At 30.6% G+C, this 25,537-nt stretch overlaps 1 protein-coding gene across 1 annotated transcript in view; it reads left to right on the forward strand.

Annotated features, from left to right (window-relative positions):
• Positions 1 to 25,537, forward strand: part of LOC100210923 (SID1 transmembrane family member 1) — a 109,062-nt gene that overhangs the window by 20,561 nt on the left and 62,964 nt on the right. The window contains exons 4-8 of the mRNA XM_065807570.1: positions 3,002 to 3,050; positions 3,182 to 3,280; positions 9,669 to 9,737; positions 12,338 to 12,464; positions 12,757 to 12,831. Of these exons, the coding sequence (XP_065663642.1) occupies positions 3,002 to 3,050; positions 3,182 to 3,280; positions 9,669 to 9,737; positions 12,338 to 12,464; positions 12,757 to 12,831 (419 nt within the window). The remainder of the gene's footprint in view (positions 1 to 3,001; positions 3,051 to 3,181; positions 3,281 to 9,668; positions 9,738 to 12,337; positions 12,465 to 12,756; positions 12,832 to 25,537) is intronic.

Consider the following 25,537-nt stretch of genomic DNA (forward strand, 5'->3'; position numbering starts at 1 on the left):
CAATTTAATCCAGGTTAAAACAGTTTCTGGTAATTTAAATTCATATTTAGCTTCGATGAGAAATTTTATCAAATGTCTTTTTAAAGTCATTTCTAATATATCGAATACATTCATCTATTAGGCTGGCGCAAACGTATTTTTAATATATTGTTTCCAGTTTAGGATATTGAATGCTGGATCTTCTTGACTCAATGCATGGGTTTTGCTTGCGTCTCTATTTTTATACAAGGCAACTCATTCTATCTCCTAATGAGGGTACAGCTCTAAAACTCAGTTTTATGGTTCTGAGGCTGGCTGGTAGTTAGGTTTCCCAAACTCTGTGGTAGCTCTCAGAGAGGCTGGTTCCATCAACAGCTGAAAAATATCAAAGTATTAACAGTGCCATGTTGCGCATGTATGGTGTCCCTGTTTTTACTTTTGGTGTGCATTGCCAAGGCCACATTTGGAGCTCTTTCTTACAGTTTAGGGTTTATTAATAGTAATAAGGCAATTTCTGATCATATTGATCAAGCCCTCTCTCTTCATCCATCAGCCAATATTGTTGTTGTCGGTGACTTTAATGCTCATCACACTGAATAGCTTGGCTCTAGTGTCAGTGACTCTGCAGGCAATCAAACTCACAACTTTTGCCTTTCTTTACCTTTAACTCAAATAGTCAACTTTCCAACTCGCTTTCCAGACAACCCGAATCATTTACCTTCTCTACTTGACCTATGTCTTGTTTCTGATCCTAGTCAGTGCTCAGTTTCTCCACATTCACCCTTAGGTGCTTCTGATCACAGTTTGATCTCTCTAAAACTATTATCTTATTCTTCTTCATCATCAGAACCCCCTATCATTGTACCTCTTAGAACTACCTTAAAGCTGACTGGGACTCTTTCTGTGATTTTCTTCGTGAAGGCCCTCGGGTAGAAATCTTTTATTTTCCTGCTGACAAATGTGCTTCTTACATAACTTCGTGGGATCAGGCTGGCAAGGAATCTTTTGTTCCCTCTCGACAATTCCAGGTCAAGCCTCACTCTTCTCCATGGTTTTCCTCACATTGTGCTGCTGCAATTGCCAATCGAAACCATTACTTCCATATCTATCAGCAAAATAGTTCTCCAGAAAACAGGCGTCTGTTTATTACTGCTAGAAACCATTGTAAAAAGGTTTTGTCTAATGCCAAAGCCCACTATTCTCAGGTCATTAAATCTCGTATCTCATCTCAAAAATTAGGCTCTCGTGACTTCTGGAGAATCTTTAATAGTATTAATAATAAGGGCAAATCTGTAATTCCACCTCTCTTGTATGGTTCAGACTTTGTCACATCACCTAAGACAAAGCTGAATTGTTTGCTAAGAACTTTTCATCAATATCATCCCTTGATTTCACTAGTTTGGTTCTACCTGATATAGCTGTCAAACAGGTTGATACAGTAATAACTGATGGGTTTTATCGTGCATTATTATTGAATCCTTCCTTTCAAATCGTAGTATAAAAGTTGTCCTCGACGGACAGCACTCTTCTTCTTATTCTGTAACTTCAGGGTTCTATCCTTGGCCCTATACTCTTTTTAATTTACATTAACTATCTTCCAGATATTCTCACATCTAAGGTGGCATTGTTCTAGCTGGTGATACTACCATTTATTCTTGTCATGATAAGAAGCCAACACTCTCTGATTGCTTTGAGGGGTCATTTTAGCATGAAAAGGATCTCACTTTTACTACAGCATGGGGCTCACAGTGGATGGTGAACTTTAATTCAGATAAAACTCAATTTTTTTCAGCCAATCGTTATTGCAGTAATTTAGATCTTCCTATATTTATGAACAGTAATGTACTTAATGAGTCATCTACCCTTCATATTCTAGGATTAACTCTTACTTCTGATCTTTCTTGGAAACCATATATCAAATTTGTTGCAAAATTAGCATCTGTTAAGGTTGCATCTTTTTATTGAGCTTGACACTTTCTTACTCCTGATTTTATTCTCTATCCCTATAAATCTCAAATCCGGCCTTGTATGGAATACTGTTGCCATATCTGGTGCGGATCTTCTAATAATGCCATTCCTATTTTAGACAAGGTGCAAAAATGCATTGTATATATAACATAGTTGGACCTGGTCTTGCTACCAACCTCCAACCATTATCACATCGTCGTAATGTTGCTTCTCTTTCTCTTTTCTACAGATACTATAATGGGCACTGCTCTAAAGAGCTAGTGCCTCTTTTACTATCTACTAAAATTCATTCTCGTGTTACTCGTTATTCAATTAAGTCTTTTTACTGTGACTTTCCTAAGTGCTCCAGAAACTCTTATTCGTCTAGTTTTTTTCCTTAAACATCAGTTCTTTGGAATTCCCTTTCTTTATCTTGCTTTCCTGATTATAATTTGCAATCCTTTAAGTTGTCTCTCATTCCCTATCTTGCTTTACAATCTTTATCTTTTTTCTTCCAGTAACTTCCAACTCTATATAGTATTTGCTTGCATTCTTGTTGAAAGCCTTGTCTTGTTAATGTTAAAAAAAAATTAATAAATAAGAGTTAGTTTAAGGTCCAAATAACAAATCCAATAAGTCCAAATAACAGAGCGTTAGTTGTGCAGTTTTATAAGGACCAGGCACTAACCAAATAGAAGGAATAAATATTTTCCGATGGTAAAGAAATAACCTTTATGAAGGAACCAAATTTTTTTTACAAAGGGAAAGAAATAACAAACATAAAAGTAAGCTGAATTAAAATATCAACACTTAATCCGATATTTTATTTATTTCATTTTAAGCTATTTGAAACAATCAGGTTTTTGTTTTATTTTATTTATTTGTCACGTTTTTAGCATAATTTAACTAAAATTTTGTGTTTAAATAAATTTTCTATGAAATAACTGCTATTAATATATTCTTGAGAAAATTTTTTTTATTGCTTTAATTTTTAGTTTAGTTCTTAGAACTTATATTATTTTTTCTTAAAAATCTATTGTTTCATTAAAAAATTGTTAATGGAATATTTTTATAGTTCAAAAAGTGGTGTGCGTTCATGTGTTGCGAATCCTGCTCAACCAGTAGTAAGTTTTTTCAGTAGTCTTTGTACTATAGTTTCTTTGTATCGTTTGCTTGAATATATTTTAATATTAGCATTTTAAAAAATGCGTGATAAAAGGATTTTTTAATTTAACTTTGTTAAAGTGATTTTTAGGTGTACTTATATGAATTTGCAAATGATGAGGAGAGGGTCCTTGTTAAAGCTTCATCAGAAAGCAAAATTTGTGCAACCATTGCAATTCAAGATTCAGAAGTAAGTATTAAAGTGCTTTCTAAATATAGTGTCTTTTTTTTGTGGTTAAACAAAAAGTTGGTTTGGTTTTATATTTCTTCTTTTATTTTCTTGATTTTCTTTCCACTAATTTATAAATTCTTTAAGTTACATACACACTACATGTTATACCCAATCATCAATCTGTTTGTTGCTTCCAAAGTTAAATATTATGATTGCAATGTAGTTAAGTTGCAATAGATAAAGTTACATTAAATCAATTTATTTGTTTACATAAAATGTTTTTGTAATTAATTTTGTTGACATAAAATTTTTAAACATTTTGCTTGAGATCTTTTTTCATTTAACTATTTTGTATATTATCTCACCTTTTTTTTTTAATTTAAATTCACCTCCTCAAGGCCAAAAAAGCCTATACAGATAAGGAGGCTACTTAATAGTGGTTATAACCCTCTCTTAACTCTATAACTCCGAAACATGAACCTTGACGAACAAGGACGCTGCGTGGAGAAACAAGTTGAACACGGTACTACCAGGGACGTGGTGGGGATCGAACTCGGAACCTCTTGCTTACGAAGCGAGCGCTTTACCACTACACCACTACCGCATAATTCGCTTTACCACTACACCACTACCTTAATCTATAACAAATAAAAGTCTATAAAAAGCTGTGTGTTTCACTTAAGTTAGTGTTCACATAATTTTTTTTAGTCTTACCTAAAAATAAAAAGGGGGTCAAAAAATTTTTCGGTCTAAAATAGCATCTATGTTGTTAGAAAATTGGATTTCTGGGAAAAGATATGTTTTGACATATTATTTGATGAACAATTGTATTTGATAAAACATCATAATATCACATCAAAATAGAAATCATACTCATTTTATGCACAAAACTTGCAGTTAAAATCATATGCAGTGAACATCATATCAAGTGAACATCATATGCAGTGAACATCATATGTAGTGAACATCATATGCAGTGAACATCATTTGCAGTAAATATCTTATGCAGTGAACATCTTATGCAGTGAACAAAATTTGCAGCGAAAAAAATTTGTAATGAATAACAATACAAATTACACAATCATACACTGTGAACATCATATGCTACTTTAGTTACATTAAAACTATTTTAAGATAAATTTAATTATTTAGAAATTGTGGTTTTAACAAATGTTACTGCAGAAAATATTTCCTTATTAAAATTAGTTTTAATAAATGTTACTGTAATAAACCTTTCTTTATTATTAAGAATCGATTGTCAATTGCAAGTGTTTAAAATTTAGTAACTACTAAAATACAATTAAAATGTTAAAAATGCCAGAATCAAAGCAAAATACAGATTTTATACAAATAAAAATTTTATTAAAAATATTATCAATGATTTAAATAAAATTCTGAAAATTATTAGGGCATCCAAAACCGGACCAAAAATGGAATACTGGTTTTTCGGTATTAGGTTAAGTGAAAACCGAAGTACCGGTATTAATACCAGTATTTATAATTACTAAAAAAAAAATTAAGTAAAACCCAAAGCAACAATTAAACAGTTCCAAAACTTTATTGTTTAAGTTAAAATAATATATTTAATTAATTAATTTGAAACAAAAAACATAAAAAATTTATTATTAAAATAGGCTGCAAAAAACATAAATTATTTAAAGTTTCGTCATTTAAAGATGATTGAATTTTTGTACATAACATTCGTGATGAAGAGAAAGCCCGTTCAACTTCTACGCTCTTTGGGGGAATAGTTAAAATATAATCGTAGACCAACGTTTTTTTGAGCTACCCTGCCATCAGCTACCCATGGCATTTATGCCAGGGTAGCATCAGCTGATAGTAGATTAGCGTCTCTCCGACATAAAGCCTCTACAGCCAATTTCACTGGTAACAACATAGAAACTGTTGATAATATTAATTCTAATTCAGATTCCATAAAATTAATACTTGAGTTTAAGTCAATCAGGGCTTTTTGAATAGAATTGTTTAGTTTATAAAAACGCTCTAGCATAAAAGGTAAGCTGTTCCATCTGGTCTTATTATCTAATATTAATGACAGGTTATTACCCTGTTCAGTTTTTACATAAAATTGAAGGGTTTCATTCTTTGTTGGTGATCGTCTGAACACCTTTACAACTTTTCAAACTTGGCTTATTAATGGAGCCAAATTATTTGCAAGTTCATTTGAATTTGGTGAGCTCTGAAAAACCTTTAGTCCGTCTAAATGGTCTTCATTATGTTCATTGGAAATCTCACCAGCGCTATCAGATTCAAAATAATCATCTGTCAATTCCACAACTGTTATTTTATACAAGACGTCAACCACAGCCAAATGGATTCCGTGGGTTAGACAAAGTTGTTGGTTAATAGACATTAATCGGCCTACTTTCTTCATAACTGAAGCACCATCTGTGGTAATACATACAATATTGCAATCAATTTTTAAGTTGTGTTCTTTCAGTATGTTTTCAATTAACTTAACACACATTTCTGCTGGGAAATGTCCATTAACTCTTGCTAAACCCAAATTCCAAAATCTGTTTCGAGAATGAACATTAATGTTCAAATAACGTCTATTTTTTACCACTCGTCAAACGTAAGACTAAATCGATTTCCTTGACGTTGAAGTTCAGATAATTCTTCTATTATTGAATTTCGAATTTTAGTAGCATATTTCATAACTATTTGGCAAATGGATTCAGATGATTTCGGCACATCAAAACCTCGAGCTACCAGCAATTTTCTTAGCTCATTAGATTTTATAAAAACTCTGAATGGCAAGCCATTGGTGCCTGTCATTTTAGCTAAAACATTTAGCAGTGTATCTTCGTCTTCATTTTTCGTATAAAAAGTTGTAATTTTATTTCTGGGCCTAACGAGTTGCAAATCAGGCTTAGTCAAAACACCAGCGGTAGGTGGTGAAATTGAAACTTCAACTAACGTTTAAATAAATTTATTTGGTGAGAAGTCCTTAAATGTGTATGGAGTCCACTAGTCAAGCCACCACAGGTCTTCAGCTCTCTATTTTGCTGCAGCTCCAGACTTTTCGTGCAAAAAGTAATTCCACACCGAGTTTTTGTCCTGAAGTCCTTTTTTAAAATCTTCAAATACTTTTGGTTTATCAGCCATGGCAGCACGTTTTTGAATACTATAATTTGCAAAATATGAAAAATAATATTGAAATACAAAATAAATAAATATTAAAAATTTATAAAAATGAAGATAAAGATATGAACTTATATGAATTTAATATAATTATATGAATTACATATTGAATTATATGGACTTTTCATATAATTGGTTGTCAGAAAGTTTTTCCGTATTTTGTTGACAAAAAGTAAAAATTAAAATTCAAGACCGGAACTTTTTTTTTTATTACTTGATAGACTGCCTGCCCCAACCAAACCCTCAGTCAATGTAGCAGCACTCCCTTGCGAGTCAAGCTATAAGATAGTCGATGTAGCAACACTCAGTTGCGAGTCAGGCTATTGTTCAGTCGATGTAGCAGCACTTTGTTGCGAGTCAGGCTATGAGATAGTCGATGTAGCAACACTCCGTGCATGATTTACAGTAAAAAAATAAAACTAAAAACATTTTATTAAAAAAAATAAAAATAAAAACATTGTTTATATTATTAAAAATATTCAGAATTTTTTTAAAAACATTCTGGTCAATTAAATTTGCGTTTTTGCGGTTTAAAAAAAAAAAAATTAATTTGTAATTAAATTAATGGTTTTAACTTTCTGACAACACACAAATGTTGGGTGAAAGTCAAAAGTAATTAAAAGTGATGTATTTGTTGGCATAAGAATCATTTTTTTCCTTCAGTACTCCCAAATGCAACAATCTATAGACTTATATATATATATATATATATATATATATATATATATATATATATATATATATATATATATATATATATATATATATATATATATTCCCATAGTAAAGGTCTTAAACTTTTTTATACAAAAACTTGCCGCTTTTATATAAAAAAACTGCACTTATAACATAGCTTATAACAAAATGCATTTAGTTAAGGAAACTAATTAAGTTTATTGATTTTTTTAAAAAAAAATCACAAAAACGCAAATTAACGCAAATTAGAATGTTTTTAAAAACATACTGAATGTTTTAATTTGTTTTTTTAAAAATAAAAACATTCTGAATGTTTTTATTTTATTTTTTGTTAAATAAAAATATTCTGAATGTTTTTATTTTATTTTTTACTGTAAAACATGCACGGAGTGTTGCTACATCGAATATCTTATAGGTTACTGCTACAAGAGAGTACTGCTACATCAACTATCTTATAGCCTGCTGCTACAAGGGAGTGCTGCTACAAGAAATATCTTTTAGCCTGCTGCTACAAGAATGTGCTGCTACATAGGCTGAGGGTTTGGTTGGGGCAGGCAGTCTATCAAATAATTAAAAAAAAAACTTTTTTAGAAAAAGTTTAAACTTCTTATGTTTAAAGTTTAAAGTTTGCACAGTTTCCTGTAATCACTCCTCACAAAAGTTTTTGAGGCAAGATCTTCTTTTCCAAACTCCAGAGCTTTCTTAGCAATTTCATAAAGGCGTGACTCACTCTAAAGCTGATTCCAATCAAACTTAACTAGGTCATCTTAACCTCAATTTCATTAGATTTTACTGCATTCATTGTGATTCTACCTATACCTCTTACCTCCTCCATCCTCTTCAGCCGAATATTTTTATTTTTAACTGAGTTTTGTAATATTTCATCCACTTCTTCTTTAAAATACATGTTTTGCTTTTTTGATCTAAATTGAACTTAATATCCTCCTTTTTGGCATTCTCAGAATGTAAACGATCCTGATTTACTTTTTGTTCAAAATTTGCTAGTGAAATATCAAAGAGTGTATTACTCTCCTCTAAAAACTCGTTCTGTATCTTAGAGAAGCCATTGCTAGAGTTCCAATTCAATGATTTAAAATAATGCAGATTTATGTACTTATTATGGAGCTTCATTATCTTATCCCTGACACTGGATCCACTGATGATAAAGTCTTGAAACTTTGTTTACTTGCAAGTAGAGCAATTACAGCGAAACCAGCACATCTTTGTTCAGAATTCTTGTAAAAAATTTTCTTTTTTGTTCAGAATTCTTGTAAATATCTTTGCTGATCAGATCTCTGTTCTAATGCTTATGAGGGCAGACTACTATCAACTTTGAAATCTTATTGATCTAAAATAAAAATAGACAAGTATTTATCATTGTGGTAATTTTGTTCTTAAATAAATTTTTGCCTAATTGTGTCTCATTTTAAACATTCAGGGAAGGAGGGGGGGGGTAACATTAAATATGTATTGCATAAAATAGACTATTTTAAAATTTTATCATTGTTTTATAAAAAATTATTTTTTGTTCTACCTGGGAGATTTTAGAAACTAGATGTATCTTAGAATATTTCTGGTTGCTAACTGGTTTATTGAAAGCTCATTAATTGTGTACTTTTGGAGAAACAGCAACCTCCATGGATTTGTTGGCGCGCTGTACTTTCTCTTCTCAACCTTTTTTGTTTTTGTTTTTTTAAGTATGACTCATTTCAGTTATTACTTTTATTTTTAGTTAATGCTAAAACAATTTTAAGAAAAATTAATTTTAGTATCCCCCTAAAAAAATTAAATTTTATTATACAATTTTCAAGTAAATAAATTAAGTAAGATATACATAACTAACAATTATATATAAAAAAACTAGTTTCTAATTATTACTATAAGCGGTTTAAAAAATAGACAAAATTCAGTTAAAACAAAACAGTATATGGACAACACAAAAGTTGTTCAACTAGTCATTATTACCAACCCCCTCAGTGAATCAGGCTTTAATAAACTTTCTGTACCAAATAGGCCAGATGGTCTGATTCTTATATAGTCTCAAAACAGTGCCTTTCTAAATCTTCTAGGGTAATGAGCATTAAAAATGTAAAATTGTTGAGTTTGCATCTAAAATTCAGGGAATTCAAATGTCTGCAAAAAAATCAGGGAATAATCAAGGAAATTGGATTAAAATTTAGAACAAATCAGGAAAAATGGGTCTTCATCAAATTTACATGACTTATATCAGTTTTATATCATACACATAATATAAATTTTATTTAAAAGGTAGTTTTATAATCATTTCTTCAGACTCTCTATTCCGCTTTTGTTTTTTGCTCCCACTTGGATATTTTCTAGAACTAGAAATGGTAATATCACAATTAACAATTAACTTTACACAATTTTGTTATCAACTTTTCCATTAATTATAAAATATAATATCATATACATAAAAAATATTTAAAATAGATATTAAAATAATAAAACTAGTTTTTTTTGAACTTTTGTATATGGCTAATGAGTTGATTATTGGATGTACTGCAATGATATTCTGATTTTTTAGTGTCCATCTCAAATTGTTTATTCTGGTGTGTATGCCACAATGACTAAACAAGCTGGAATAACAGTGGAGGTATTTCAGTATATTTTTTATATTTAAAATTTTTTAAATTTAAATAAAAGCTCAAAAGTTTTTGATTGTTTATTCAAAATATTATTAAATCATTTTTGTGTTTAAAAAAACACAAAAATTATAAGAATTAAAGTCTCTATATTCTCAACTACTATAAAATAAAAAGTGTTGGACTTTACATCTTATATTTCTTAACCACAGAAAGTGTTTAACTACATACTTTATATTTTCTTAACCACAGTAAGTGTTTAACTTCATGTCTTATATTTCTTAACCACAGGAAGTGTTTAACTAGATGCCTTATATTTTCTTAACCACAGTATATGTTTAACTTCACGTCTTATATTTCTTAATGACAGAAAGTGTTTAACTTCACATCTTATATTTATCCATCAGCTCTTCATCCATCAGCTAATATAGTTGTTGTTGGTGACTTTAATGCTCACCACTCTGAATGGCTTGGCTCTAGTGTCAGTGATTCTGCAGGCATTAAAGCCCATAACTTTTGCCTTTCTCAATCCTTAACTCAAATAGTCAACTTTCCAAGTTGCTTTCCAGACAACCCGAATCATTTACCTTCTCTACTCGACTTATGTCTTGTTTCTGATCCTAGTCAGTGCTCACTTTCTCCACATTCACCCTTAGGTACTTCTTATCACAGTTTGATCTCTCTAAAACTAATATTTCATTCTGCTTCATCACCTATTATCGTACCTCTTACAACTACAGTAAAGCTGACTGGGATTCTTTCTGTGATTTTTTTTGTGATAGCCCTTGGGTAGAAATCTTTTGTCTTCCTGTCAACAAATGTGCTTCTTACATAACTTCAGGCTGGCATGGAATTTTTTGTTCCCTCTTGACGATTCCAGGTCAAGCCTCACTCTCCTCCATGGTTTTCCTCACACTATGCATAAGCAAGGTTTTTGAATCTTTAATTAACAAACACTTAATTTCTCATCTTGAATCTAGTAACTTACTTTCTGACCATCAATATGGATTTTGATCTTCTCATTCTACAGCTGATTTGCTAACAGAAATAACCGATAGGTTTTATCGTACATTAGTGGAGAGGTTAAGGCCATCGCATGCTAAACTTTATCAAAAAGCTTTTGATAAAGTTTAGCATGCTGGTCTTCTCCATAAACTTTCTTCTTATGGTGTATCTGGTAACATCTTTAAGATTATTGAATCCTTCCTTTCCAATCATAGTATAAAAGTTGTCCTCGATAGACAGCACTCTTCTTATTCTGTAACTTCACAGGTTTTTTCAAGGTTCTGTCCTTGGCCCTATACTCTTTTTAATTTACATTAACTAACTTCCAGATATTCTCACATCTAAGGTGGCATTGTTTGCTGATGATACTACCATTTACTCTTGTCGTGATGAGAAACCAACACTTTCTGTGATAAGAAACCAACACTCTATGATTGCTTGGAGGGGGCATTTGAGCTTGAAAAGGATCTCACTTCTGCTACAGCATGGGACTCACAGTGGATGGTGAACTTTAATTCAGATAAAACTCAATTTTTTTCAGCCAATCGTTTTTCGCAGTAATTTAGATCTTTCTATATTTATGAACGGTAATGTACTTGATGAGTCATCTACCCTTCATCTTCTAGGATTAACTCTTACTTCCAATCTTTCTTTGAAACCATATATCAAATCAGTTGCAAAAATAGCATCTGCTAAGGTTGCATCTCTTTATCGAGCTTGACACTTTCTTACTTCGGATTCTATTCTCTATCTCTATAAATCTCAGATCCCTCCTTGTATGGAATACTGTTGCCATATCTGAGGTAGATCTTAAAATGATGCCCTTTCTCTTTTAGATAAGGTGCAAAAACGCATTGTAAACATAGTTAGACCTGTTCTTGCAGCCAACCTCCAACCATTATCACATAGTCGTAATGTTGCTTCTTTTTCTCTTTTCTACAAATACTAGAATGGGCACTGCTCTAAAGAGCTAGTGTATCTTGTGCCATTTACTAAAATTCATTCTCGTGTTACTCGTCATTCAATTAAGTCTCATCCTTTTTCTGTGACTGTTCCTAAGTGCTCCAAAAACGCTTTTTCTTCTAGTTTTTTTCCTCGAACATCAGCTCTTTGGAATTCGCTTTCTTCATCTTGCTTTCCTGATTTATATAATTTGTAATCCTTTAAGTTGTCTGTCAATCGTTATCTGGCTCTACAATCTTCATCTTTTCTCTTCCAGTAACTTCCAACTTTAATTAGTGGTTGCTTTCAGCCTTGTTGTAAGCAAAGATGTTTAAAAAAAAAAAAAAAAGTGTATAACTTCACATCTTATATTTCTTAACCACAGAATGTGTTTAACTTTACATCTTATATTTTTTAACCACAGACTTAACTTCATTTCTTATATTTTTTAACCACAGAAAGTGTTTCACTACATGTCTTTTATTTTTTAACCACAGAAAGTGTTCAACTACATGTCTTATATTTTTTAACCACAGAATAACCAAGCAGTCAACTATATGTCTTATATTTCTTAACCACAGAATAATCAAGCATTTAGCTACATGTCTTATATTTTTTAACCACAGAATAATAGACATTTAACTGCAAGTCATATTTTTTCCAGAAACAACATTTACCATATGGCAAATTCTATATTGTACTAATGGTAGAAGATACAGATGAAGCTTGTGTAGTTCAGAGTGGCAAAATCAATCCATTCTCTTCTGGAAGTATTGATGTTGATAATGGAGGTGAGACATAATAATATAATTGAGGTAAAATATAGCAACAAAAATGGAGGTAAGATATAATAATAGAATGTGTAATATATATGATGATAACATCATGTATATAAAATGTTGGTAACAGTTGTAAAAATAGTAATTGATATTGATAACAGTTGATTGTTTGATGCTTATATTAGTAAAAATAGGGAATGATGTTGGACATCATATAAATCTTTAAATTTTAATAACTTTTTATAAAATAATTAAAATAAATAATTAAAAATAATATTGTTTTATTTATAAATATTTGTTTTAGATAAAAGTTTTTCAACTAAATTTTCTTCATCTCGTGAAAAGCACATCAATATAAGTGTCGAAGTTCTCCCAAAAGGTTTGTTGTTATAAAGTCTTATTTTTTATATAAGAAGAATTAACTAATTTAAATGTATAAGTAATGCATAGCTATTGCAAAAATATAAAAAATAATGCATAACATGCATGGGAAGAATTAACCAATCAGATATGTATACATGAATTGGGATTATTTAATCAGGATTAAATAAAATTTAAGTAATGTATTTTTTTTTGGGTAATATTTGTTTAAATATTCAGTTTAGTTCTTTTTCTGTAATATTTTGCTTAATTATATTTAGTTCAAATCAGTAAATAAATAATAAATAAAAAATAAATGTTCAAAACTTCAAATATTTCATCTAAGTGGCATTTTAATCAGATTAAATATCATCCACTCTTCGTCATTTAAAGATTAAATATCATTCCCTCTTCATCATTTAAAGATTAAATATCATTCCCTTTTTATCATTTAAAGATTAAATATCATTCCCTCTTTATCATTTAAAGATTAAATATCATTCCCTCTTCATCATTTAAAGATTAAATATCATTCCCTCTTCATCATTTAAAGATTAAATATCATTCCCTCTTCATCATTTAAACACGTTGAAATGAGTATTTTCTCCCCTTACTTTCAAGCAATTTATGCAGGACTTTGCATAATTCAATTTTAGAATGTGTACAATGTGCATATACTTAAGTAAATGCAAAATTTAATAAAATATTTTTTTAAATAAAAGGAAAATAATACTTCATAAAAGTATATGTTTTACAATTATTGTTATTTAATATTAGAATAATATCATACTCTGAACATACATTGTTTTTGTCCTTTATTTTTTGTAATGATTTAATTGCATTATGTGATCAATTTAACAGGTTATTTAACCAAATCATTCCAAACATGTAATGATTTCACCAAAAGTAATTCATTTTGAAAAATAATGTTGTGTTTCAAAGTTAATGGATCAGTGGAAATATATAAAATTTTGTGAAAAATTATGCAGTTTTGCTATGAAATAACTTGTTCCTTTTTCTAAGATTTCATTTCTAACATTTTCTAAGATTTCATTTCTAACATTTTTAACAATAAATACACAAACGCCTGAGCATGCATAGTTTATTTCCAATTTAAATTTGCAATTCAAAACTGCTACTTGGTAGAATGGATCAACACTGAGATGGATCAATATTGAGAAATCATAATCACTCTGCTACTGGTAACATGTAATCTAGTGAAAGCTGTTCCATGTCCTGCTGCCTTGAAGGATTCGTTTTCTAAGCAAAGGCCAGAAAAAGCAAACCTCCTTTTATCAATGCTATTTAATATTTGTCATGTCTATAGTGATATCTATTTTTGTCTGTTATATAGTTGGAGATGTTTTAGTTACTGTGGTTATCTCACTCATAATTTATTATATACGTATGTTTGTGTTCTGTCAGAACCTCTGGTGCAGTGTTTGCTCACCTGTAAGTAACTATATTTGTGTTTGTGCATTCTTGAATCTCTGGTGTAGTGTTGTTGTGTAGAATCTCTGTTGTAGTGTTGTTGTGTAGAATCTCTGGTGTTAGCTCAGTTACCAACTAGTCACAACAACTACATAAAATATACTCGCTTTAATTTCTGATATTCCTTTAGATGTAATATTTTTTTGTTAATGCATAAAATGTCCCATTTAATGTTTTAAAGTACTGCTCACAGAAGTAATTTTTTCAATTACTTCAAGTCAGGTTAGGTTTTTGAATCATTGCAATCACCCTGCTACTGATAAGATGTAACCTAGTACTACCTGTCTCATGTCCTGCTGCCTTGTAGGGTTTGCTTTTCTAGGTATCTCAAAATTTCCCTGCCTTGGGGTTCTTGGTTAAGAAAAGACTAGAGATGATTTTCTCAATAAAAAGACATAGCTGGATGCAGTTAACATCTGCTCATTTTGAGCAGATATTAACTGCATCCAGCTATGTCTTTTAAAAGGCCTCCAAGGCAAAAACTTTAGGAGTAAGCAAAATAATTCTGTTGACTAGCCTCACACTTTTTTATTTATTAGGCTGACTGAGGTATAAACATGCTGGAAAAGTAACTACAAGTATGCCTGTATTTTTACATTTGTTTTATAAGTATTTTCAGTCCTCATTTGTTGTTGAACCTCTAGATCAAATGCCAAATTTCAGGGACCAAATGCAAACAAAGTGCGGTTTAATTGAAGCTACAATCACACAAGCAACTGTACAGCAAAAGCTTGAAGAGCTAATTGAAACAAAATCTAAAAGCTGCAACAGAATGCACTTTCGTGTCCTTCACAATTGGGCTGTTGTAACTTCTGTACCATCTACAGCAGCGGCTGCAAGAGCAAACCAGGTACTTAGTTGGCTTAAGAAATCTTTCCAAAGCAGAGGCCTCATACTTTGCAAAGTGCTTTACAAAATGTATGTTAGTCTACATCACAAATTCACCATCCAAGCATGGTCGCCACATCTAAAGGGAGACATCAAAGAGCTCGAAAGCATTCAGAAATGTGCAGCAAAGCTGATCACAGAGAACTCAAACACAAATCAAATGAAGAAAAGCTTACAACTCTAGGTATAACCAAACTTGAAGACAGACAAATTAGAAATGATTTAGTTCAGCAATATAAGATTGCGCATAGTGTTTAGAAGATCAAGTTTGTTGTGCCTCAAGTCTACGCGCAAAACCTCTCCCAACATAATCTTTGTGGCTGAATAAACAAAAAAAGATGTTTTCTCTTTGTTCTTTATCAATCTCCTTCTTCTCAAGACACACTCTTTAAAATGTAATTTCTGATCAAATCGACCAAGTCCTTTTTCTTTATCCATCTGCTAATATTGTTGTTATTGGTGACTTTAATGCTCATCACACTGAATGGGTTGGCTCTCTCTCCACTGACCCTGCTGGCTCTAAAGCTCATAACTTATGTATTTCTCAATCTCTTACTCAGATTATCTTTACAACTTGTTTTCCAGACAACCCTAACCCCTTATCTTTACTCCTTGATTTGTTTCTTGTTTCTGACCTTAGCTTGTTTTCAGTTTCTCCTTTAGGTGGTTCCAACTATGCAATGATCTTTATAAATCTTTCATCTTGTACTTTTTCAAACTCACCCTTATATCACACTACTTACTATTACCCTAAAGTGGATTCTTTTGGTGATTTTATTTGTAATGGTCCTTTGGCTAATGTGTTTTGTTCCCACTGATAAATGTCCTTTCTACATAACCTTCTGGAATTAGACAGGTAGGAATGCTTTTATTCTTTCTTGTTGGTTCCAAGTAAAACCTCTTTCTTCTCCATAGTTTTTATCTTCTTTTACAGTTGTTATATCTAATAGTAATAATTTTTTAAATTTTTGTACAAGAACAACTCTCTTGAGAACAAATGCAAAAAAAATCAATGTAAAAATGTACTGTCTGATGCTAAGCTCCTTTATTTCCAGTAGGGGTTGCAATTTCCCGGACTTTTTCTATTCCAGGGATAGTGGGAATCCTTTACATTTTTCCCGGGATCCCGGAAAAATCTTCATCAGGGAAAATATAAATAACTAAATACAATTTTCTATTTTTCTATTTATTTTTTGTAACTGTTTACGATTTTAAAGTGACTTCTGAGAAAAACCAGTGCATCGAGATGGCTGTCTGTCAATCTAGTTCCATAGTTGGTAAAAAAAAATCCAGTTGAACTAAACACCCTTTCAGCCTCTGGAAGGACGAATAGTTAAAAGCGCATTATAAAGCATATCTAACTTATGCGGTCTTTTATTAGTAGCTTCAAACAGATTGAATTCTTGACGCATAGTTGATTTATTGCACTTGACTTTTTTTTTTACAAGTTTTTCTAATCTGGCAGCCATAGATTCAGATAACTGATTTATATTAATAATACTATTGTTACTAATTTTCAATTATGCGACAACTTTTTCGCATAATTTTCAATTATGCGACAACTTTTTCGCATAATTTTCAATTATGCGAAAAAGTTGACCAGCTATTTCAATTGCTAAATTTATCATAATTGCTTTAGGTGGTATGCTAAATAAGTCATCATCACTTTTTAAAGGTTGTGGATTATCTAAAAATCTAAGTAAACCAAAAAGGTCTTTTTTTCTTCTTTGACATATTCTTTCAATTAAAGCATTTTTAAGATCTTTTGCTAGGTAGCAATCTTGAACATCAAGTTCTTTAACCATAAATTTTAATGTTATGTCAGCTGTTAATAAAGTTGCTTCCCTTCTTGCTAATCATTTCAGAACCTAAGATAATAGGTTCCAGACTTTTTGCTAAATTTTCAATTACTGTAAGTTCATCAGGAGACAACATTAGGTTTACTAAACTGAAATTTACCAGAGATTTAAAAACTGCTTTTTTAACTTTAATAAATCTTTAAATCATAGTCAACATTGAATTCCAACAAGTTTTTGAATCCAAAATTAGCACTAGCTCTTGTCCAAATTCATTTTTAGAATGACGCTTTAAAGAATCCATTTTTAAAGGAGATCTTTCAAAAGTTGCAACTATTTTTTGAACTTTAACCAGAACTTTATGAAGCTCAGGAACAAGATCAGGAGCTTGGTCACTAATTTGATTTTTTCGATCCTCATCATCATCATCATCATCATCGTCATCATCAAAAATATCATCTTCAATATCTTTTTCATTAGTACTTGGATTATTATTTGTAACTTTTTTTTTATAAATTACATCAAGTACAGCTAAATGTATTGCATGTGCAAAATAAAGTTGATATTCAGAAGGCGAAGTATTTCCTAATGTTTCCACAACAGAAGCACCATAAGTTGTTATGCAAACTACATCATTTGTAAGACTTACATTAAATATGTTTAATTTTTGATGAGTAGTTCTAGGCAATCATTTGAATTGTGCGATCCTAACATTCGCTCTAATCCAAGATTAATAAAGCCTTTATTAAAGTAAAGATTTATATTCATAAATCTTCTGCCATGTTTTGAATATTTATCCAAATCTATACTAAACTTGCATTTTTTTTTTCTTTTATTTCGAGTATCTTTCTTTTATTTTCTTCGACTATTTCCATATAATATTTATATATAAGATTCATGACATCTGTTTTCGATTTAGGTAGAGTGAAGCCTTTATCACAAAGCAACTTACGAATTTGATTCGATTCAGTTATTACATTTATAGAAAAACCATCAATAGCAGCAAAATGAGCCAATCGTTCTCCCAATGAAACTTTTTTTGTCATGGAATCGATTGTTAATTGAACACAACATTTTTTTATTTGATGGTTCTTCTTCTTTATTTAAAATAATATTATGGGTTTTTTCTAAATGTCTTTTCAATCCAACACTGGAACCACCTTTGCATAGTAATATTTTCGGACAATGTTTGCATAGTGCCTCGTCTGCTTTTTTCAATATCAAAATAACTCCAAACCTTCGAAGTTTTAAGATTTAAGGACAATTTTTTTTAAATTTCTAATGCACTGCGATAAATTTCAATATGTAAACAATATAAATAAGCAATATTTCTTATGGTCCGGAAAACAAAAAATTCTGACTTTGGCAGGAAAGTTAAAAATATGGTGTACAAAATCCCGAGATTCCAGGAAATTTGAATAAAATTTTTTCCGGGAACAAATTCCCAGGAAGAATCACTAATTACCAGTTTACTAAATCTCATATCTTATCTCAGAAGTCAGGCTCTAGAAACTTTTTAAAAATCTTTAATTGTGTCATTAGTATTTCATTAACTTTTTCTCTAATTTAACTCTTGAATCTAACGGTCATATTCTTCCTGCCATTCCAGTTAAACAGTTTAATCCATTGTTAAACATCCAAATCACTCTGGCTTCTTTTGCTAAAGTCATTTCTCAATTAAACTTTTCTATGGCTTGTGGTCCCGACATTATTCCTGTCATAGTCTTACAAAAGTGTTCTCTAGAATTGTCTATTATTAAATAGTTTAGAGAATTGTCTTCAATTCTCACTAACTTATTTAATAAGTGCTTCACTGAATCTAGTTTTCCTATCTGCTGGAAAAATGCTGTGGTTTCAATTTATCAAAACTTTGGAGAACACTCCAACTATCTTCTAAATAGTCTTCTCTTTATTATTAGCAAGGTCTTTGAGTCAACAAATTTGTAAGAGGGGACTCTTGAGTCAAATAACTTACTCTCTAATAATCAATAAAGAAGTTTTCGACAAAGTTTGGCATGCTGGTCTTCCCCATGAGCGTTTTTCATACAGTGTATCTAGGTAAATTTTTTGAAATTATTAAATCATTTTTTTCTAACCACAGTAAACTCAATCTCAAAGACCAACAATCTTCTTCATTTCAAGTAAATTCTGGGGTACTTCAAGGTTCTATCCTTAATCCTGTATTGTTTCTTATCTACATTAATGTTCTTCCAGACAATCTTATATTAAGAGCAGCTCTATTTCCTGACGACTCAACTTTATACTCCTGTCTTGACAAAAAGTCTTCTCTTTTCAATTGCTTAGAACAGGCAAATAATCTTTAATCTAATCTTACTTCTATGACAGCTTGGGTCTTGCCGTGACTTGTGAATTTTAACTTCAATAAAACTGCAGAACCGCAAACAACTATCACAATATTGTCAACATTCCTATATTAATGAATGGTAACCCTCTAACTGAGTACTCTCCTTTACATCTTCTTGAATTATCATTCACTACTGATCTCTCATGAAAACCATGTATGCAATTAATTGCAAAGTTAGTATCTGCTAAAGGTGCTTCTCTTTATCATGCTTGCAATTATCTTACTCCTGATTCCATTCTCTACCTCTACAAATCTCTTGTCTCTGTTGTCATGTTTGTTCTTCTTATAAGGCTTTTTCTCTTCTAGCTATCATTTTTAGTTCCATCAACCAAAGCTCATTCTTGCTTGGCTTATCATTCAGTAAAGTCACATTATTTTACTGTATCTGTCCCTTTATGCTCTTAAAACTGTTCATTTAATTTTTTCCCTTGCACTTTAATGCTTTAGAACTCATTTCCATCTTCATGTTTTCCTAACTCATACAATCTTCTGCTTTTTATGTCTTGTGTCAATTGTTTCCTTGCTCTTCAAGTCTATTCTTTATTTTCAATAACTCCCAACTTAATAGTGGTTGCTTGCAGCTTTGTTGGGAATGAAAGAAATTAAAAAAATATATATATGATAATATTTTCGAGTAAATAGCTGTAAATATTTCCATCCACCTAATATAATGAATAGAACTCAAATAGCTGTTATTTCCATCCACCTAATATAATGAATGGAACTCAAATAACTGTTATTTCCATCCACCTGATATAATGAATGGAAATCAAATAACTGTTATTTCCATCCACCTGATATAATGAATGGAACTCAAATAACTGTTATTTCCATCCACCTGATATAATGAATGGAACTCAAATAACTGTTATTTCCATCCACCTGATATAATGAATGGAACTCAAATAACTGTTATTTCCATCCACCTGATATAATGAATGGAACTCAAATAACTGTTATTTCCACCCACCTGATATAATAAATGGAACTCAAATAACTGTTATTTCCATCCACCTGATATAATGAATGGAACTCAAATAACTGTTATTTCCATCCACCTGATATAATGAATGGAAATCAAATAACTGTTATTTCCATCCACCTGATATAATGAATGGAAATCAAATAACTGTTATTTCCATCCACCTGATATAATGAATGGAACTCAAATAACTGTTATTTCCATCCACCTGATATAATGAATGGAACTCAAATAACTGTTATTTCCATCCACCTGATATAATGAATGGAACTCAAATAACTGTTATTTCCATCCACCTGATATAATGAATGGAACTCAAATAACTGTTATTTCCACCCACCTGATATAATAAATGGAACTCAAATAACTGTTATTTCCATCCACCTGATATAATGAATGGAACTCAAATAACTGTTATTTCCATCCACCTGATATAATGAATGGAAATCAAATAACTGTTATTTCCATCCACCTGATATAATGAATGGAAATCAAATAACTGTTATTTCCATCCACCTGATATAATGAATGGAACTCAAATAACTGTTATTTCCATCCACCTGATATAATGAATGGAACTCAAATAACTGTTATTTCCATCCACCTGATATAATGAATGGAACTCAAATAACTGTTATTTCCATCCACCGGATATAATGAATGGAACTCAATTAACTGTTATTTCCATCCACCTGATATAATGAATGGAACTCAAATAACTGTTATTTCCATCCACCTGATATAATGAATGGAACTCAAATAACTGTTATTTCCATCCACCTGATAAAATGAATGGAACTCAAATAACTGTTATTTTTATCCACCTGATATAATGAATGGAACTCAAATAACTGTTATTTCCATCCACCTGATATAATGAATGGAACTCAAATAACTATTATTTCCATCCACCTGATATAATGAATGGAACTCAAATAACTGTTATTTCCATCCACCTGATATAATGAATGGAAATCAAATAACTGTTATTTCCATCCACCTGATATAATGAATGGAACTCAAATAACTGTTATTTCCATCCACCTGATATAATGAATGGAACTCAAATAACTGTTATTTCCATCCACCTGATATAATGAATGGAACTCAAATAACTGTTATTTCCATCCACCTGATATAATGAATGGAACTCAAATAACTGTTATTTCCATCCACCTGATATAATGAATGGAACTCAAATAACTGTTATTTCCATCCACCTGATATAATGAATGGAACTCAAATAACTGTTATTTCCATCCACCTGATATAATGAATGGAACTCAAATAACTGTTATTTCCATCCACCTGATATAATGAATGGAACTCAAATAACTGTTATTTCCATCCACCTGATAAAATGAATGGAACTCAAATAACTGTTATTTTTATCCACCTGATATAATGAATGGAACTCAAATAACTGTTATTTCCATCCACCTGATATAATGAATGGAACTCAAATAACTATTATTTCCATCCACCTGATATAATGAATGGAACTCAAATAACTGTTATTTCCATCCACCTGATAAAATGAATGGAACTCAAATAACTGTTATTTTTATCCACCTGATATAATGAATGGAACTCAAATAACTGTTATTTCCATCCACCTGATATAATGAATGGAACTCAAATAACTATTATTTCCATCCACCTGATATAATGAATGGAACTCAAATAACTGTTATTTCCATCCACCTGATATAATGAATGGAACTCAAATAACTATTATTTCCATCCACCTGATATAATGAATGGAACTCAAATAACTATTATTTCCATCCACCTGATATAATGAATGGAACTCAAATAACTATTATTTCCATCCACCTGATATAATTAATAGAACTCTAATAACTATTGTTTCCATCCACCTGATATAATGAACTCAAATAATTTGAAAAAGAGCAATAGAAATTCTCTTTATAATTTTCTTAAGTTGTTGTACACAAAAATTTTATAATTTTGTTGTACACAAAATTTTTCACAAAATAAAGGTTATCTTTCAAATCAAAATATATCTTCCAAATCAAGGATATCTTTCAAGTCAAGGATATCTTCCAAATCATGGATATCTCCCAAATCAAAGGATATCTTCCAAATCAAAGAATATCTTCCTAATCAAAAGATTTATTTTTATTTATTTGCTGCAGTGAGCTCACTGAGTAGTAAATTACTTTTGCAGCAAGTTTAATAACAACAATTTAAAATATTAAAATAAATAAAACATAATAAAGTTGAAGTTTTTTTTTTTTAATTTTAACACTGACTTGATAAGTTTGTCATCAAACAGCAAATTGTTACAAATTAGGATGATGCAATTGGTAAAACAGTTTCTTCTAATTGAGTGTCTATTGTTCTCAGAAATGTATCTTTGATTGTAGATATATCCACAGACACTTCCAGCTGGTCCTGTTGGTCGGCGAAAGTTTCATAAGAAGCATACCATATTAAGCTAATAGAAATTATTAACATATTTAAAATAGATAATCAAATCACTTCTAATAAATAATATCTTTATTTGAAAATTCCAAATATTAAACACATATTCATGATTAGGGCATACTAGCAAAATGTATAACAATTTAACTAGTATTTAAAAATGAAAATGTGTTGGATAAGAACTAAAATTCTATTTGCTTCAAAAATACATGCAGATATGCAGATATATACATGATAATCATATTTCAGATTGTTTTTTAATATGGTTGTCTTTACATTCTACAGTACTCTATTGATAATCAGAAATGTAATAAATCTGAACTAATGCTTTTTAAGCGTTTCAAGGGTCTTGATTAGACACCAGTGGTTCTCAATTTTTTTTTAAGAAAAATAATTTGCTTCAAGCGAGAGTACCTTTTATTAGACCATAAAACTATAATGTGCAAAATCTTATTTTAATATTTTACATATAATTTATAATGATACATAAACTAGAATGAAATATAATTAATTTTTAATTAATTAATTATATTAAAAATTAATTAATTTTCATTCTAGTTTATGTTTTTTTGGGTCCTGTAAAAATGGATAGTTTAACATAAAAGCCATATAATAGATGAACTTATGGAAATAAAAAATTTATAAAAAACTTGTTGTTATGAACTCAAAGGATAAATTTCAATAGTTAATTTATTACTTTTTAACATATTATTAACTAAAACAATAAGAAGAAATATTAATATAATGACAATAATAATGTTTGATTTCATCACTTCTCCCCAACATCTTTAGGTTTTAAGTAGTACATTGTTTAAAGGTCCAACCGATTTAAAGTTGTACGCTTTCAAGTTGATCATCTTGGTAAAGTATTGTTTTTATACTGATTGGATGTGGCAGGATGAGACCCACTGGATGTGGGTTTGCTTCCATTATGAAGACCTCTTCTACATCAAATTCATACTTCGAATTTTTAATAGGTCTTTTTAATAATACCTTGCCAGGTTGCATGAGCCATGGCAGGATTGAGTGTCCTGTAGCAGAATGTCTTTGATATGTAAGAGGTTGTTCATGAGGAGTTTCATTAGTAGTGGTTTTGATTAAGGAATGGAGGGCATCAGGCAAGACAACCTCCTAATATTTTAAAGCAAGGTTTCATGATTTCAAGGCTAGTTTGATTGTTTTCATAATTATATCGTTGTATTGTTCTACTTGACCATTTCCCTTAGGGTTATATGGAGTTGTTCTACTGAAAGCTATACCTTTTTTATGAAGAAAATCTTGTACATCATTACTCATAAATGATGATCCTCTTTTAGAATGGATGTAGGCAGGCATACCAAAAATGGCAAAGAGTTAGGAAAAGCAATCAGTAACCGTATTTGAGTCTATGTTGGCACAAGGAAATACAAATGGAAATCGAAAAAATTTATAAATGATGGTGAGCATATATATATTACGAGTAGCTGATGGTATAGGTCCTTTGAAATCTATGTTTAGTCTTTCAAATGATTGAGTAGCTTTAATGAGTTAGGACTTTGGTGGTGTGTAGAAAGATGGTTTACGTTGGTGGCATGTTTGACAGTTCCCCATAACAGATTTCACATCATTTACTAAGAATGATAGGTTGCAAGAAGGAACAAAAGCAGTCATTCTGGTAACACCAGGGTGACATAATGAATTATGTAAAGACGAATTAGTAGACAAGCTCATTGCAGAAGAGTACATACAACTGAAAGTATCAGGTGCAATATTTTCTATTCCCTTTCAATAAACAATTAATTTTTTGATGACAAACTTCGTAGCTGAGAAGATTCAGAGATGTAGTAGAAAAAAAAAACATTTTTCCTTGTTGTTAGTTAAATTCTTAGTTTTATCAGCTAAAAGGTAGTGTTTGAAGTTGTAGTCATGTTCTTTTTACATCAAGAAAGATACTTGCATCTTATCTCAATAATTTGACAGATGGTCAAGTTATTGAGATTAGCAAAAGTATCTTTCAATTTTTATCAGAAATAAAATTTTCTATTATTCTTTGAAACTGAGCTACACAGTTTGTCACACCAAACAGCATATGCGTGAACTGATGTAAACCTCCATCAGCTTCGAATGCAGTATACAAGAGATCTTTTTATTTGATTGGGATCTGGTGATAGGCTGTTTTCAAATCAGTAGTACTAAATTATCATTACTGCCAAATTTTGTTTACAAGTTTCTATACTCGTGGTAGAGGTTAGGCATCAAGACATGTTAAACAATTGGTAGTTTGACTATAATCTATGACTAGACACTTTTTTGATCTTTTGTTTCTTGGTAATAATAGTGTTAATAATAATAGTAATAATAATAAGTATAATAATAATAGTAATAATAATAAGTATAATAATAATAGTAATACACATTTAATAATAGTGTAATAATAGTGTTAATAATAATAGTATTAATAATAATAGTAATAATAAAAAAATGTTTCTATGGTGATGTTGGAGGTTCAATAATTCCTTCTTTATAAAGACATTGTACTTCAGAGCTAATAAATTAATTCTGTCTTCAGCACTGTAGAGGCAAGATTTTAAGGCTATTGGTTTACAGTCAGGTTTGAGGTTTTCGAACAGGTTCAGAGGCTCTACATTTAATGTGGCGAGTCCAACTACAAGAGGTGCTCTCTCTCCAACAAAGTTAAGTGTTACACTTTGGTGCTGGGAATGGAAATCAATGCCAAAAATAATATCAGCACACCAATTGTCCATAACATATAGTC

This window comes from Hydra vulgaris, chromosome 10, assembly GCF_038396675.1.
Source record: "Hydra vulgaris chromosome 10, alternate assembly HydraT2T_AEP".
Classification (NCBI taxonomy): domain Eukaryota; kingdom Metazoa; phylum Cnidaria; class Hydrozoa; order Anthoathecata; family Hydridae; genus Hydra; species Hydra vulgaris.